Source organism: Nelumbo nucifera, chromosome 4 (assembly GCF_055504915.1).
Source record: "Nelumbo nucifera cultivar China Antique chromosome 4, China Antique-T2T, whole genome shotgun sequence".
NCBI lineage: Eukaryota > Viridiplantae > Streptophyta > Magnoliopsida > Proteales > Nelumbonaceae > Nelumbo > Nelumbo nucifera.
The window spans coordinates 79,454,475-79,470,209 of NC_142652.1; the positions used below are offsets into that span (position 1 = coordinate 79,454,475).

At 38.2% G+C, this 15,735-nt stretch overlaps 1 protein-coding gene across 7 annotated transcripts in view; it reads right to left on the bottom strand.

The window, feature by feature from the left end:
* Positions 1 to 769: 769 nt before the first annotated feature.
* DUO3 (Homeodomain-like superfamily protein) overlaps positions 770 to 15,735 on the bottom strand; it is a 64,113-nt gene continuing 49,147 nt past the window's right edge. For 4 of the 7 annotated variants that reach the window (XM_010269777.3, XM_088903265.1, XM_088903264.1 and 1 more), the window contains one exon: positions 770 to 1,477. In XM_010269777.3, coding sequence (XP_010268079.1) covers positions 896 to 1,477 — 582 coding nt within the window. In that variant the 3' untranslated portion in view covers positions 770 to 895. Of the gene's footprint in view, positions 1,478 to 12,358; positions 12,665 to 15,145; positions 15,247 to 15,735 lie in introns of all 7 variants that reach the window. The other 3 variants (XM_088903266.1, XR_016085542.1, XR_736548.3) reach the window with 3 other exon arrangements.

The following is a 15,735-nucleotide window of genomic DNA, read 5'->3' on the forward strand; positions in this document are numbered from 1 at the left end:
AATAGCTTATGTTGAAGAAATTATCCAGGAGATGCACCTTTTTTTTTTCTTTTCTTTCTTTTTTCTTTTTTTAACAAGATTTTATTCCTTTTGAATATACTCCAAAAGAAGCTAACAAACACTAATAAAATTATTATTATTATTATCCATTTGACATGATCCGTAGGACTTACAAGTTGTAACTAAACAACCGGTGTCATAAACACGTTAACAAATTCGGTGGTAATTATCAAAATTTATGAGTGGGTTTTAATTGGTCAATTCTCTTCCCGATACCAAGGTTCAAAGTATCGACAGATATTAGCCCGTATCGGCTGATACGTATCATTTCAAGACCTCTCCAATACGCCCCTACAGTGGGTGTATCGGGGATCTGACCGGTTCAGGGGGTGGAAGAGCTCTAAACCGGCCCCCCTGAACCGGCTTTGAAAAAAAGTAAAAAATAAAAAAAAGGTATCAATTCACCCGATACACCCCTACTGGTATATCGATATTTTGAACCTTGCTCCCAACACCATAGATTTTCCCTTTGCTATAACAAGCCTAATATGCAGTAAGTACTCTTTGCCGATGGAAATTGTATTGCAATACAATCGAGTACCTTTTTGTTTTTCCCCCTTTTTTATGCCATTATGTAACCACTGGACCTTAAAAATACAAGCCCATTCCCAACTCACCAATCCATCCATCTGCTTTAACAGTCTAATGGTCCAATTTTTTCTCGGAATGAACCATAATAATCAAACCTGACCTGACCGTTTCAAATTACTTGGGAGATAAAAAAACGAATATTGATTTTTTTTTGGGAGGGGGGTGGTAATAAGCATTTGGATAAAGACCATATTTACAATGAAAGCAAGGAAAAGAACGGAAACTACAAAGGAAGATTGGATCATCATTCTACCTCCTTAGAGACATGAGATCCAGTGTTGTCTCCACTAGTCAAAGAATCCAAGGTAATTGAATTTGCAACCAACTTTAGATCATCTATTCTGGGACTGTCACAAGAATGACAATCAACCAGGTTATCAATATTAGAACAACCAGGGACACCAGTAATGGAAGCATTTCTAACTTTACGCTTTCTAGCTTTACTTGTTGGGGCACCACCAGTGGTACCCGTACCATGCTGTTCTGCTGTACCAGCCTTTGAGTATGGCATCATCTTCCTTGATGATCTTTTGGGACGAGATGGAAGCCCATTTTCTAAACAACTTTTGCCAGTTTGGTCATTTCCATTTCTGCTTTCTTCACTAGGTCTTGGACTGTTGAGATATCCCAAGGGATCTGAAGTTGACTGTAATACTCTGCCTCTGATGTCTTTGCATTTTTTCGTAAATCCTAACTTACAGGAAGCTGTACTGCTTTCGGTGGCATCACAAGCAATTGCTTGTGGACCACAAATTCTTAGTTCACATTGCTGATCATCACAAGCTGCAGTCCTTGCAACATCCTCGACTGCAACAGGCAGAACATCCTATTTACAAGTACCAAATCTTAATTAACAAATTAGAAAATTTGATGAGCACAAATTAAAGTTCATAAAAAACAAACAGCTAAATATTAAAACAAATTGCAATTGCCATTCTAGAGAGATGGATGAAAATTTCAAAATGTGTGCATGAATCATGTTCACCTCAATCTTGCAACAAGAATACAGTTGGCAGCATTGATTATACAAAGAAGCAGGATAATGCCTAGGAATGTATGATATTCTATTACTATACACAGCAGCACAATGTGTTCTGGGCTAAAGGACAAATTTGCAGGTTTTCAAGTCACATTGCAATTGATCTGATATTTTGTTCCCATTCCACTAACCAAATTCACTATGGGAAATTTTCCTGGTCTTTTTCAGCTGGTGTGGGAAAAGCAAGAGAGTCTTTTAGTCCTACAAGGTGATGGTGAATGAAGTGTAGTATCCCCACTTTAGATGTAATATTAATGATTGGGAAGTTGATATTGAGGACAAGAACATTTGGAGTCTGAGCCCATCTCATTCCTTCACGGTGAAATCCTTTAGAGCCCTCATGCAAGGTGGAACTAGCTCCTTTCCTTGGTAGTGGATCGGGTTTCCTCATGTCCTCACCAAGGTGTATTTTTCATGTTGCCGCTTACCTGAATAAAATCTTGACTATGGACAATCAAGGGGAAAAGTTACAAGTCAATGTGTGTATTGTAATTCATCTTGGAGACAGTGCAGCATTGCTTATTCATTGTGAATTTTCTACCAAGGTGTTATGGCACTTCGAACAGCTGTTGGCCATAATTATGTCATCCCTGGTGGCCTTTAAGGCTTAGTGGACTCATGGCTAGCAAGAGGTTTTAGTAGAAGAGGGAGAATCTTTTGGAATTTAACTCCTTTTGCAATTGGATGATGCCTATGAAAAGAAAATAAACAATAGAATTTTGAAGGGAAGAAATCTGAAGAACAGTCTCTGATTTGTTGCATTGAGAGAAGGATCGTCTCATTGGGTCTAATCCTTGGACTTCAAAAGGATGCAGCATTCCAATCTCTGTAATGAGTGGACATCTATTACTTTTTGTTGCTAGGTGGGAATGTGGTCTTATTGTAATTTCTTGAAAGGTTCCCACTTTCCTCTCATATTGCGCTTTGGCCCCAACTTCTCTTCTGAAATGAAGCTCTTAGGGAGCGTTTGATAACGCTTTTCAGAGGTCTGGTGTCTGAAAAACTTGCTTTTCAGACACCAGACCCATTTGGTGTTGCTTCTGAAAACTGATCTGAATTTTGTTTTCAGATCTGAAATCGAAAGTGCACGGCCGGCTCTTAACGCGCTCAGATGCGTTTCAGAGCTAGTGCAAAGTCGAAATTACCCCCCAATATTTTTGAAATGATGCAGTTTTGCCCCTGTTTAAATCCAAACCAAAAACCTAGGTCATTTGTGTTTTCTCTCAGGGACGGGAAAGAAGATCCCCGCTCGTGAAGATTGCTCCAGGTATGTTTTCATGGCTGAAAGTCTTTCTTTTATCTCCTTTTTCTTCTTCTTCTTCTTCTTCATTCGCACACATCTGATTTCTCTGTATTCTTCACTTTTTTTTTATCAATTCTCTGTATTCTTCACTTTTTAGGGGTTAAAATGTCATCCTTGCACAAGACACCTAGCCAAAGGCTAACAAGTGGCGAAGGTATCATCTTCTTTACTTTGATGTTTTTATGTTTAAATATTTTGATTTGTTTGATTTGTTTATATTTTTTTTTTCAGAAGAGGAACTAGTATTGGTGGTTTTTAAGTTGGTTTTCCTCCTTTCCCTGTGTTATGGTGGTTTTGAGAGCTGTGCTGTAGAGGGTCTGTTCAAGTTTTGAAGGTTGAAGGAGCTAATTTGGTGGTCTTGCAGGGAGTATTCGAAGTTCATTCTCCGTCTCTTGGGGATGGTTTCGCGCAATAACTTTCTGGGTTCTTGCTGAATATGTTCGTAGGTTAGGGTGGTTTTGGTGTGGTGTTTGCAAAGTGGAGTTGCTGCATTTGCAGTTTCTGTAATGGAAATATCTTTTTTTTTTTTATGAATAGTCTGTAATGGAAATATCAAGATGTTGTTCTACCTTCTATGGAGGAAAGAGCATTTTGATTGTTTCTGTTATTTATTTTAATATTTTTATTAGATGGGAATTATTTGTTTAATTATTTTGTATTTTTTAATTATTAATTTCATTAATTTTTTATTAATTATTTTAATCCTTATTAGTGTTAATTATTTCAATTTTTATTAGTTATTAATTTTATTTGTGTTTTTTATTAATTATTAATTATTTGTATTAATTTTTAAATATTATTTTGAATTTGATAAATTATTTTATATGAAATAGTACAAGTTGAGCTCAAATTTACCAAATAGTCTATTCTAGGGGTAAAATAGTAAAATCAGGAAATTTCAGATGTTAATGGTTTGGTCCAACCCAAACAAGCATATCTATTCAGAGCCTCTAAAAAGTAGAAAAGCATTTATGCCTAGATTTCAGACAATGTCTTTTTAACTTTTCAGACTTCAGATTTCAGATTTATCAAACTCCACCATAATTATCAAAAAAGGAGAAGAAACTAGCATGCGAATTGTGAAAACGTTATAAATAAGAAAATAATAAAAGAAAACTAGTATCATCATCATGATCTTAGCCTTGTCCCAACCATATGAGGTCAGCTACACGATCCTGTTTCACCATTCTGTTCTGTTCAGGTGTCATATCCATCTTCAAATTACGAACACTTAAATTCATTTCTTACTACAACACATGTCCTTTTGGGTCTGCCGTAGCTCTTCTGGCCCCTTCAATTTGTAACAAATCACTTCTTATAGGTGTTGTAGATTGTCTTTTATGCACGTGACCGAACCATCTTAGTTACTTTGTCTCATTTATCACCTATTGGAGCTACCCCTAGGTTCCTTCCAATAACTTCATTTCTGAACAATCTGAGCAATGTTCTTTGAGCCATTATAACCTCTTTTAGCCAGTAAAATAACAATTCACACATTCCTATTCCTCACAAACTATGAACTCCTCATGGAATTCACTTTCATCATCTCCACTTTCGAGAACCAGAGGTCACCATATCAGATCTAGTGTGGAGAAACTTCTTGCTCACTCCACCATTTGATCAAGCTCACTTCCACAAAAATGAAGTTGGAGAAACCCCTCACTCTTTCAGTAACCCCAAGCACCGTCCTCTTAAGCTTGCCTCCATCAGTCAGTTCCAGATTACTTGGGCCATGGATGATTCTTTATTTTTTTTAGATTGTACCACCCTGTCCATCCTTGAAACATCCTTTTGGATTCAGTTGTTCATTTTCCTTTCTCTCTACTTACATGGTATATATATATACCATGCACAAAATGGATCCCTGATTTTTTATACGGAAAATTTCTAGGTGGCATAACTAATATTTTCATAATTTTTTCTGCCTTGCCCATTTTCATAACTATATATGAAAATGGAAAGCATTAAAATGAAAACAGAAAGCATATCTGCCCCATCAAAAAGATGTTCTGACGTGCTTAGAACCATCCTGTACATCATTCTGCTGTATGTTATTTACCAAATAGCAAATCCATATCAAAAAGAGAACTATAAGGAACACCCCCAAAACATCTATCATTGGATTCACTGCCACCATTGAGTTTATCCTGCCCCATTTGACCTCCTTTGCAATTGAATCTTCCTAGATGAATTTGTTTTCAAAAATCCAAGTATTCCTTTCTTTCCAAATGGTCCAAACCAATACCAGATTACCAGGGGCATAAACCCCAAATAATTTTCCTCCTATTGAGTCTTTCAGCTGCCAAATCCATAAGAAAGCCCCCATGGTTTCTGGGAAACAAGCTTCCACCCCAAAAATGCCCATCATTCTGGCCCAAATCCTTCTGGTAAAAACAACGCAAAAACAAATGATCCACCAATTGCATGCAATTAACACAAATGATGCATACAACATTAGCATACCCTATTTAATTAAATTATCCACTGTTAGGAATTTGTTTAAAGCTCCTATCCAAATTAAAGAATGCTATATTTAGAGTTGCTATGGTATGCCAAACTCTTGAACTAGGAAACTTAATTCCTTCAATATAGGACAACTTGTTATTAAAAGACTTAACTGTAAACTTACCATCGTTATCCCATAACCAGATCCTTCTGTCTGCTTTACTCCTGTTTGGTATAACTATATATTTTCTGCATTAATTCCAATAGAGGTCCTACCTCCCAATCATTGAAACCTCTCCTGAATGTGGGATTCCATACGCAAAGTCACAATGATGGACAAAAACATAGAAATGAAGATCTCTTTGTTCTGGGCCACCTCAAATAAATTTGGATATGCCTCCCTAAGTGTTGCTCATCAGACCAGGGACCCATCCAAAATCTCACTTTAGTCCCATCACCTACCTCATACTTAATCCCCCTTATAAAATCTGAATATGACTTCTGAGCGCCTCTCCACAATGCACAACCATAAGGTTAGAGATGTCAATGGGCCAGTTCTGGTTAAGGACAGGGTGTACCAGTCCCAAACTGTAATTGGTTTAGAACCAAATCTTTTTTTTTTTTTTTTGACAAGTAAACCTAACCAATTATTAATTGGGATAATCAGGTCTGGCCCAAGTAGACCTAATTATACCTGGGGAAAATCTATGATGCGGAAAAGATATGATATGGGAAGAGTTTTGACCAAACAAAACCCACCCAAGAATTTTGATAAATAACACCTGATTGGCTACCACGTTCATGATTCCAGTTGACTAGTCAGAAGTTTTTCAGATATAATAGTTGAACCTATAAAGAGACTGGGTCGAATGGGCCCTAACAGCCTCTCTTGTAATATCTTTTATTTTATGTTGATGGGCCTCACTTAATGGGCCTGTTATTTATTCTTGTTTTATTTTCTTTATGTAACTGCCAAGCTGGCCGCCCACTTAAGGGTATTCTTGTCATCATCAAATATTTAGATATTAATAAAATAGGGTTAGAGGAGAAGGGAGAATTATTCGACTCCTTCTCTTACCTCTTCTCTTCGCCATCTTCCTCTCTTATACAATTATTCAGACCTGTTTTACTCTGCTAATCACTAAGTTTAATCTTGATATTAGAGGACTGATTTACATCTTGGTATCAGAGCGGGTTCAGTTCCTCTTTCTTCTTTCTCTTTGTTCCTGTACACTCTAAAATCAAGAGAGTGTATGGAGAGATAGGTTCTCTATAGTATAGAGAATCACTTGTTGGTAGAAGGGTTTGGAGAGTTTAGTTCTAGCTAGATTTTGCCAAGTGATGCTGTTTTTCTGCTGCCCGAAACCCTAGCCGACTAGAGATTTTCAAGGTTACCAGGAAAGGTGAAGCTTGGGTGTGGCGCTCTGTGCTTGGAAGGTGTCTTGTGACTGCTAAAGGAGGGTGGTTCAGGTTTGGAAGAGTTTGGGTTAGTTTGGTAGGTGCGGCAATATCTTCTCTTCCTCCCATCTGTTGGACGGAGCAAAACCCTAGTTTTTCAAGCACCCGAGTTCTGGTTTGACTTCAAGTAAGTTTACATAGTCAAAATTTTTTGTTCTTTGATTTCCGTTTGATTAATGGAGGCATACGAAAGTGAGTCCAAGCAGGTGCCGGTTTCTGGACCTGCTTCAGTAGATTCCGTTTTGACTAGTGTTACCACAATTAAGCTTTATGGGACGAACTATCTTGCTTGGGCACAGCCTATAAAAATCTATGTTTGTAGTAGAGGAAAACTCGGGTATCTCACAGGCAGTAAGGTGAAACCCGAAGAGACAGACCCTGAATTTGAAATATGGATGTAAGAGAACTATACTGTTATAGGATGGTTAGTCAACTCTATGCAATCCCATATAAGCCAACACTATCTCTGGATGTCTTCGGCTAAGGAGATATGGGACAGTGTAACTGAGACCTATTCACAGAAACTGAATGTAGCCAAAGCATACAAATTGAAAAGTGATGTGAAGAACCTGAGACAGGGGGAGAAGAGTGTGGAAACCTACTACTCTATACTAAAATCCCTATGGCAGGAAATTGATGTTATGGAGACAGTGTTATGGGAGAGTAAAAAGGATGCTGAAATGTAAAGAAAGCTAGTGGAGAGAAATAGGGTGTTTGAGTTTCTCACTGGACTCAACCCTGAGTTTGATATTATCAGTTGCAGAGTCCACCCACAGAACATTTTGCACATGCGGGAATGAAACCAAAGGGCCCTACTGAGAAAAGAGAGCAAGTGTGTGAATATTGCAAGAAACCACGGCATACAAAGGACACATGCTGGAAGCTTCTTCCTTATAGGTTTAAGAACAATAATAACCCTAAGAAGGGCAGTCAGGTGGGAAAATCCAAGACTCCTAATGCTGCTACAGTGACTGAAGGGGGAGGTAAGGAGAGTGAAGAAAAATCAACCATTGAGCAATTGGCTGCAATGAAGCTGGATTTTGAAAATTATGGGAGGTTCCTAAATCACCTGGAAGCTACGGTTTCTTCAACTCACCCTTCCAATAGTACATCATCTTCATCAGCTTTTGCTCACTCAGGTACTCGTGCTTCTGCAAATCATGCTTCAGTTTCAGGTAATCATAAAATCCCTTGGATTATTGATTCTGGTGCATCAGACCATATGACCAGCCTATCTAACCTTTTTTGCTCATATCACCTTCTCTCTGGGAAAGAGAAAATATCCCTTGCCGATGGGTCCCTTGCCCCCATCTCTGGTAAAGGCGATATAAAGACCTCCGACACCCTGTTCTTATCTTCTGTTATTCATGTCCCTAAGCTTAACACAAACCTCTTATCTGCTAGTAGCTTAACAAAGTCAATGAATTGCAACATAACCTTCTTTCCCACTCATTGTGTTTTTCAGGACCTGTAGTTTCAGAGGATGATTGGGAGTGGCCATGAGGCGAACGAAATATACTTGCTAGACACACCAGATCTTGCTTTGGCCACCTCATGGAGTTGCCTTAGAGTCAGTCGTGTCAGAGTCTGTTAACAAAATTTTATTATGTCATTTTCGGTTTGGTCACTTGTCCTTTTCTGCTTGAGTCATTTGTTCCCAGATATGTTTAAAGAAGTGTCTTTATCGAGTCTTCATTGTGAATTATGTGAGCTGGCAAAGCATTGTAGACATTCCTATTCAATTAGCAATAAAATATCATTTTCTCCTTTCCATATTGTTCACTCTGATGTGTGGGGACCATATCACATGCCAACCATGGGGGGTTGCAGGTACTTTATCCTTTTTATTGATGATTATTCATGTTACACTTAGATTTATCTCATGAAATCCAAGGATGAAGTACCAGCTATTGTGAAAAATTTTCATGAACTCATCCTCACCCACTCATATCAAAATATTCCGCTCTAACAATGCTAAGGAGTATTTTGAAAGAACCCTCTCCACCTATCTTGAAACTTTCGGGGTTATTCAAAAAAGTTCTTGTTCCTACACTCCACAACAAAACGGGGTGGCGGAAAGAAAGAACAAGCATGTGGTTGAGGTTGCCAGATCCCTCTTATTTGCATCCCATGTTCCTATAAAGTTTTGGGGAGATGTTGTTCTTACTGCTACCTTTCTGATCAACCGTATGCCCGCCCGGGTCCTTGGCTTTAAAACTCCTTTTAGTCTTCTCTTTCCGGATGAGGATCTCTTTTCTCTTCCTCTCCGTGTGTTTGGGTGTACTTGCTATGTGCATATTCATAGTCACCAAAGGCACAAGTTTGAACCTAAGGCTCATAAGTGTGTATTTCTGGGATATGCTTCCACACAGAAGGGTTATTGCTGTTTTGATCCAGTTCGTGGCACCCGCTTTGTATCTCGGAATGTCACCTTTTCCGAGTTGACTCCCTTCTTTAGTATTCCTCCTGAGGGGGAGAAATTTGATGAGTACTTTGCTATGTCTCCAGCTGTTCCTCTTCCCATCCCTTGTGAGTCCGATCATGGGGTGTCCACCTCTTCCACTGGACCTACCTCTGATATCCCTGCTCCTCCTCCTGCTTCTGCTCCTGCTCTCCAAAGGTGGTACCAAAGGCAGAGATTCAGACATGTGCAGGTTGTTTCCACTCCTTCAGAAGAGCATCTTGCCACTCCTATCATTCCTAAGGAAGCAGGTCAGCCCTCTACTGACCCATCTCTGACTGTCCCAGACCTTGACCTTCCTATTGCTCTTCGCAAGGGTAAGCGGAAGTGTACAACCCATTGTATCTCCAAACACTTATCTTACAACCTTCTCTCTCCTTCCTACGACTCCTTTCTTGCCTCTGTTTCTTCCCATGTGATACCCAGGTCTGTACCGGAAGCATTATCTCAACCTGAATGGAGGAATGCTATGATGACCGAACTTGATGCATTGCATAAGAACCATACCTGGGATATTGTGGACTTGCCGGAAGGGAAGGAACCAGTGGATTGTAAATGGGTGTTTACCATTAAATATCACTCTGATGGCTCTATTGAGAGGTTTAAGGCTCGGTTGGTTGCTAAGGGTTACACCCAAATGTATGGCATTGACTATCTTGAGACATTTGCTCCTATAGCTAAGATGACTTCAGTCAGGGTTTTACTTTCTCTAGCAGCTACTTTTGACTAGCCCCTACACCAGTTTGATGTTAAAAATGCCTTCTTGAATGGAGACCTGCATGAAGAGGTCTATGTCTCTACCTCCAGGAGTGTATGGGAAAGAAATGAAAGGCAAGGTGTGTAAACTACACAAATCTATTTATGGTCTCAAACAATCTCCTCGGGCTTGGTTTGAGAGATTTCGGGCTGCTCTTGTCTCCTTTGGCTACATTCAAACACAATCTGATCATACATTGTTCTTGAAGAGAAATGACTCTCTGGTGACCTTCTTGATTGTTTATGTTGATGATATTGTGGTCACGGGTAATGACATTGAAGAGGCCAATAAACTAAAAGGATTTCTCAACTCTGAATTTGAAATCAAAGATTTGGGAGATCTTCGGTATTTCTTGGGCATTGAAGTTGCTCGATCTAAGGATGGTATATTCATATCTTAGTGCAAATATGTCCTTGATCTTCTTGCTGAAACTGGTAAACTTGGAGCTAAACCCATCTCTACTCCCATTGATCCTAATCATAAGCTTTCTGCCACAGATGGTGAACCTTTGTCTGATAAGGGAGTGTTTCAGAGACTGCTTGGGAAGTTGTTATACCTTTGCACGACTCGGCCAGATATTTCCTATGCAGTAAGTGTTATTAGTTAGTTTATGCATTCTCCCAAAGATACTCATCTAGCTGCTGCATAAAGGGTTTTGTGCTACTTGAAAGGTACTCCAGGGAAAGGTATTCTATTTGCTAAGCATGGTCACATGAAGCTGGAAACCTTTACTGATGAAGATTGAGCAGAATGTATTGATGATAGAAGGCCCACCTCTGGTTATTGTGCTCTGGTTGCTGGGAATATTGTGTCTTGGAGGAGTAAGAAACAATCAATAGTTGCTAGATCCTCAGCTAAAGTAGAATATAGGGCAAGGTCACAATTACTATGGCTACGATCCCTTCTAGAGGTATTGGGGGTGGACTACGAGAAACCAATGATGCTCTATTGTGACAACCAGCTATCAACATTGCACATAATCTTGTTCAACATGACAGAACTAAGCACATTGAGGTTGATAGGCATTTCATAAGGGAAAGAGTCTCTTCAGGGGAAGTTTGTTTACCATTCATCACATCAGAAGAGCAATTGGCTGATATCTTGACCAAGGGAGTTCCAAGGGGGAAATTGACACACTACATAAGCAAGCTGGGCATGATTGACATCTATGCTCAGCTTGAGGGGGAGTGTAAAGAGACTGGGCCAAATGGGCCCTAACAGCCTCTCTTGTAATATCTTTTATTTTTTGTTGATGGGTCTCACTTAATGGGCCTGTTATTTATTCTTGTTTTATTTTCTTTATGTAACTGCCAAGCTGGCCGCCCACTTAAGGGTATTCTTGTCATCATCAAATATTTAGATATTAATAAAATAGGGTTAGAGGAGAAGGGAGAATTATTCGACTCCTTCTTCTCTTACCTCTTCTCTTCGCCATCTTCCTCTCTTATATAGTTATTCAGACCTATTTTATTCTGCTAATCACAAAGTTTAATCTTGATATTAGAGGATTGATTTACATCTGAACCCTTATACCTGACATCTATAATTACCTATGATAATAACGACCTAAACCTTCATTTTTGATAATATAATCTTAATAAAAATGACAGTAAAATAAAGTTTATATGTTGATAAAACATGTGTTTTTAACCAAATGTATATTGTAAACTGTCTGAAATTTACCCTTTTAAGCATAAAATATAACAAAAATTACAAGAAAACTAGGTACCTATATATATTATGAACTATATAATTGGTTAAGTCTTCGGGTCTTAATCAATTTGAACAGCAACAACCAGGACCGACACAATTATTAATTGAGACGAAACCATAGAACCAAAACCAACATAATCGATTCAGTTCAGTCGAGTAGGCCTCACCCATTGACATTTCTACATATGGTGTACTTACACCACCTGTATCCCAACTCAAGTTGTTTGTCTAGTTGGAGAGAATTATTTGTCTCCATATTCTGTTCGGCTCCTCATTGTATCTCCAAAACAATTTGCCTAATAGTGTGTCATATTGAATGGTTTTAACATTTTACATCCAAACTACCATTAATCCTAGGGCTGTACACCTTGTTCCAGCTTGTCAAATGGGTCTTGTAGTCCTACCCCTGCCATTAGAAATCTCTCATTCTTTTTTCTATCACAACAGCTGCACTAACAAGTATTCAGAATAGAGATAAAGCATAAGGTGGGAATGAGCTTAACACCCCTCTAATAAGAGTAAGGTTACCACCTTTCAACAAATTTAACATTCCAAGTTGCCAACCTTCTGTCCGATCTTTTCAGTACGCTACTGGCTCCCAAACTGATTTAGAAATACACTTCTCTCCTGAAGGGAGCCCAAGATATTTTGTAAGAAGCTTCCTGGTCATGCAACCTAGTATCTCCGCCAGCTGGTTGACATTACACTGATCACCCACAGCCATCAATTCACTTAACGTATATTGATCTGCAGTCCAGAACCACCTCAAACCATTTCAAAATGAAACCAAGATGAACTGTTTGATCTTGTGATGCCTTGCAGAGAAACAGGACTCATCTGCAAATCATAGTAAACTACCGAAACTATCAAATCATTATTTTGTGGCTTTCTCAGATGAGATGCTCCACCATTTCAATTCTGACACCATAATCATCATTGCAATGTATGAAACTTTTAACATTCTTTGTGGACAAGTGCCCAGAGTGATTATGTGAGAAAGGCAACTGGTTACGTCAGAATGGTGACCCTTTTTTATTCTCTCATGACCAGTACATCATTGTAAGAAGAGAAAACAAAGCATTAGACATGATTAAAGATGCAGAAAATGCAGCTAATCAATTGAAAACAGTTCAAGAAAGAGTGAAACTACTAAACTCAAATGCACATAAAAAAGCAAAATGATTAGAAGTAATGCACATAGAAAAGCAACCGTTTACTCATTAGTGTAGTGCTAATGAGTAAACAGTATATGCAGGCTTTCACAAACTACTATATATACCCTACAATATAAATCATTATGGAATGGAAAGTAAAACTAGCTGGAGAAATATATTTAACTTGAGCAGAATTATGAACTTCACAAGAACTTGTATTTGCAAATCAACCGTTCCCTCTTCAGACAAGGAAAAAAGGATTATGTGGCATTGCACTAGGGTAGAAATACTATGGAGTATTTAGTGTAAGGAAATGCAAGAATATTTTAAAACAAAGAAGAAAATGATAGATCTTAGCACAGTTAGAACCATCCATTAGGTATCATCTAGTGATGAGTTCAAAGGCATAACTATGTATAATCTCTTAAGGGTGGCAACACTGCATAAACCTGAGCTTGGAAGGTTAAAATTGAACTTTGATGCAGTCTCAGGAATCCAGGTATCACAGTTGTCAAAGGCGATGCTAGGCAACAAGGCGCCCTTGGAGTCTCACCTCGCCTAATTGCCAAGCAGTTTTCTATAGCGTGTTATAACAAACCTTTGTATTCTTAATTTTTTGGGGTTATAATCATAAAATAGACATTTTTAAACTAAAATTTCATTTTGTGTTTATATACTAATTTCTTTTTGTTATTTTCTTATTTGTTAGGGTTTAATCAACACAAACATTGCTAAATGCTGTATTAAACCCTCAAAGACTTCAAAACCTGAACCAATAAGTAAGAAAGAACATAAAATGTTGTCCAATCAACACATTTTCTTCTTTTTCTTTACTAATTTTGTGTTTTTATATACTATTTTCTTCTTCTTCTTCTTCTTCTTCTTCTTCTTCTTCCACCTTTTCTTTTCTTCTTTTCCTATAACAGAAATAGGGGTTCAGCCCCTATATTTTTTGAATTTTCTTTTCTTTCTTCTTTTTCTTCTCATGAATATGTTGGAAAATGTTGATTTTCTATACTTTAACATGAAGTTTATACTTTTCTTATGAAAATTATGGATATTTATAATATGACTATGGAACCAAGGGAACTACCCTAAGATACATGTTTTTACTTGAAAAAAACCCTTCGCCTAGGCGACTAGGCACCCCCCTGTTGCCTGCCTCGCCTTGGCGCCTTGAAAACTATGCCAGGTATGTCAAGCATAGAGGGTATAATCAGAGAAGAAAAGGTACAATTCAAAGCTTCAATAAACCAGCTGGTTCTGGAAATTCTTTAGGGACATAAGTTCAAGCAGTACTTCAAGGCTTAAAGTTTGCACTGTTAGAGTGTTCTAATCATGCATTCATTAAAGCAGGGGTGGAGGGGTATTCTGTGAGTGATGTGGAACCTAGGGAGGTGTTTGCCATTAAAATTGCATTATAGAATATAATGGATCTGAAGGAGGCTTGCCTTTGTTTGCTCAGTGATAACCAGACCGTCATTAGGCACATTAATAGTGCCGTGGAAGTTTCATCCTGGCTTAGTTAACATATTATCCCTGATATTTATTGGGCTGTACAAGTCCTTTTCAACTATTTCTTTTGATTATGTAAAGAAAAATGAAAATGTTGATGCCCATTGTTTGGCAAAGAATTTTTGTGGTTCTTCTGAGTTTGTTTCATGGTCTGGTTGGCCTCCTGATTGTTTTTCACTTTTCTGAATAAAATCATTTCTTTTAAGTGAAAAAAAATAGACATCAATTGGTCATCTCTTGGGCCAAAAACATCACATCAGCACCTTGGAAGCTCAAGTTTACTTTCAGAGAAATTGACACATTTGCAAGGAAGTTCAACTCTCAGTTTGGTTGGGTTAAAAGGGATGCAAATGGGATGGCGGATACCCTAGCAAAACAAGGGGCAAATAGATCTTCATTGTATTGGGCAGAATTGTAACTGATTGCTGGAGATTGCAATTTCCTATGCAATCTTTAGCTATTGTATCTTAATCTTTCTGTTATTAATTAAAGATTTTTACTGATCAAAAAAAAAAAAAAATAGACATCAATTTTTTTATCTAATGTTGCCTTCAAGTGATCAAACCAATCACCCTCCATGCATGTGCACCCAATTCACCAAATTGATTATCAGCTTCTTCAGTTTTGTGGACAATGAACTTTTACTCACCTTGTTAACAGTACACAGTGGTGGTGGAAATGGAGGCGGACCAAGCATCCCTCTCTGCTCGGAAGCATCAGAACTACCTGACTTTGTGTACTGAGCAATGTCTATCGAACGACAGGAAGGGAACAGAGTTTTAAGGCCATTGATGTAAGGAACAAAGATGGGTTAAAAAAAATCATCTATAAATGAAGTCACATGCAGAAGGAACTTGACAGATTACTAACAGAAGGGAGGTCTTTGTCCGATGACATCACCCAAAAGGGGATGCCTTAGTCAGTTAGTCCATTTTGAAAAGAGGGGAGGTTTCTGTATTTACGAGAAGCGTCAAGGGAGATTTAAGCCATTTACCCATTTTGGCTGAAATTTGGAACTGATGTACCTTGTATTTAGAGGTTTCTGATTAGATAGGTATGAGCTTTGGGAACAATGTTGTGCTCATTAAGGTGGACTTCCAGGTCTGAAAATAGTTTTGCTTATTTACTTGCTAGGTATGGAATCTCTAAGGAAACCTTGTGTTGGGGTAAACTTGGACTAGGGAGGATCACTTAAAGTTTTCTGGTAGCATGTGGAAATGAGTTTGTTAGTTTCTATAT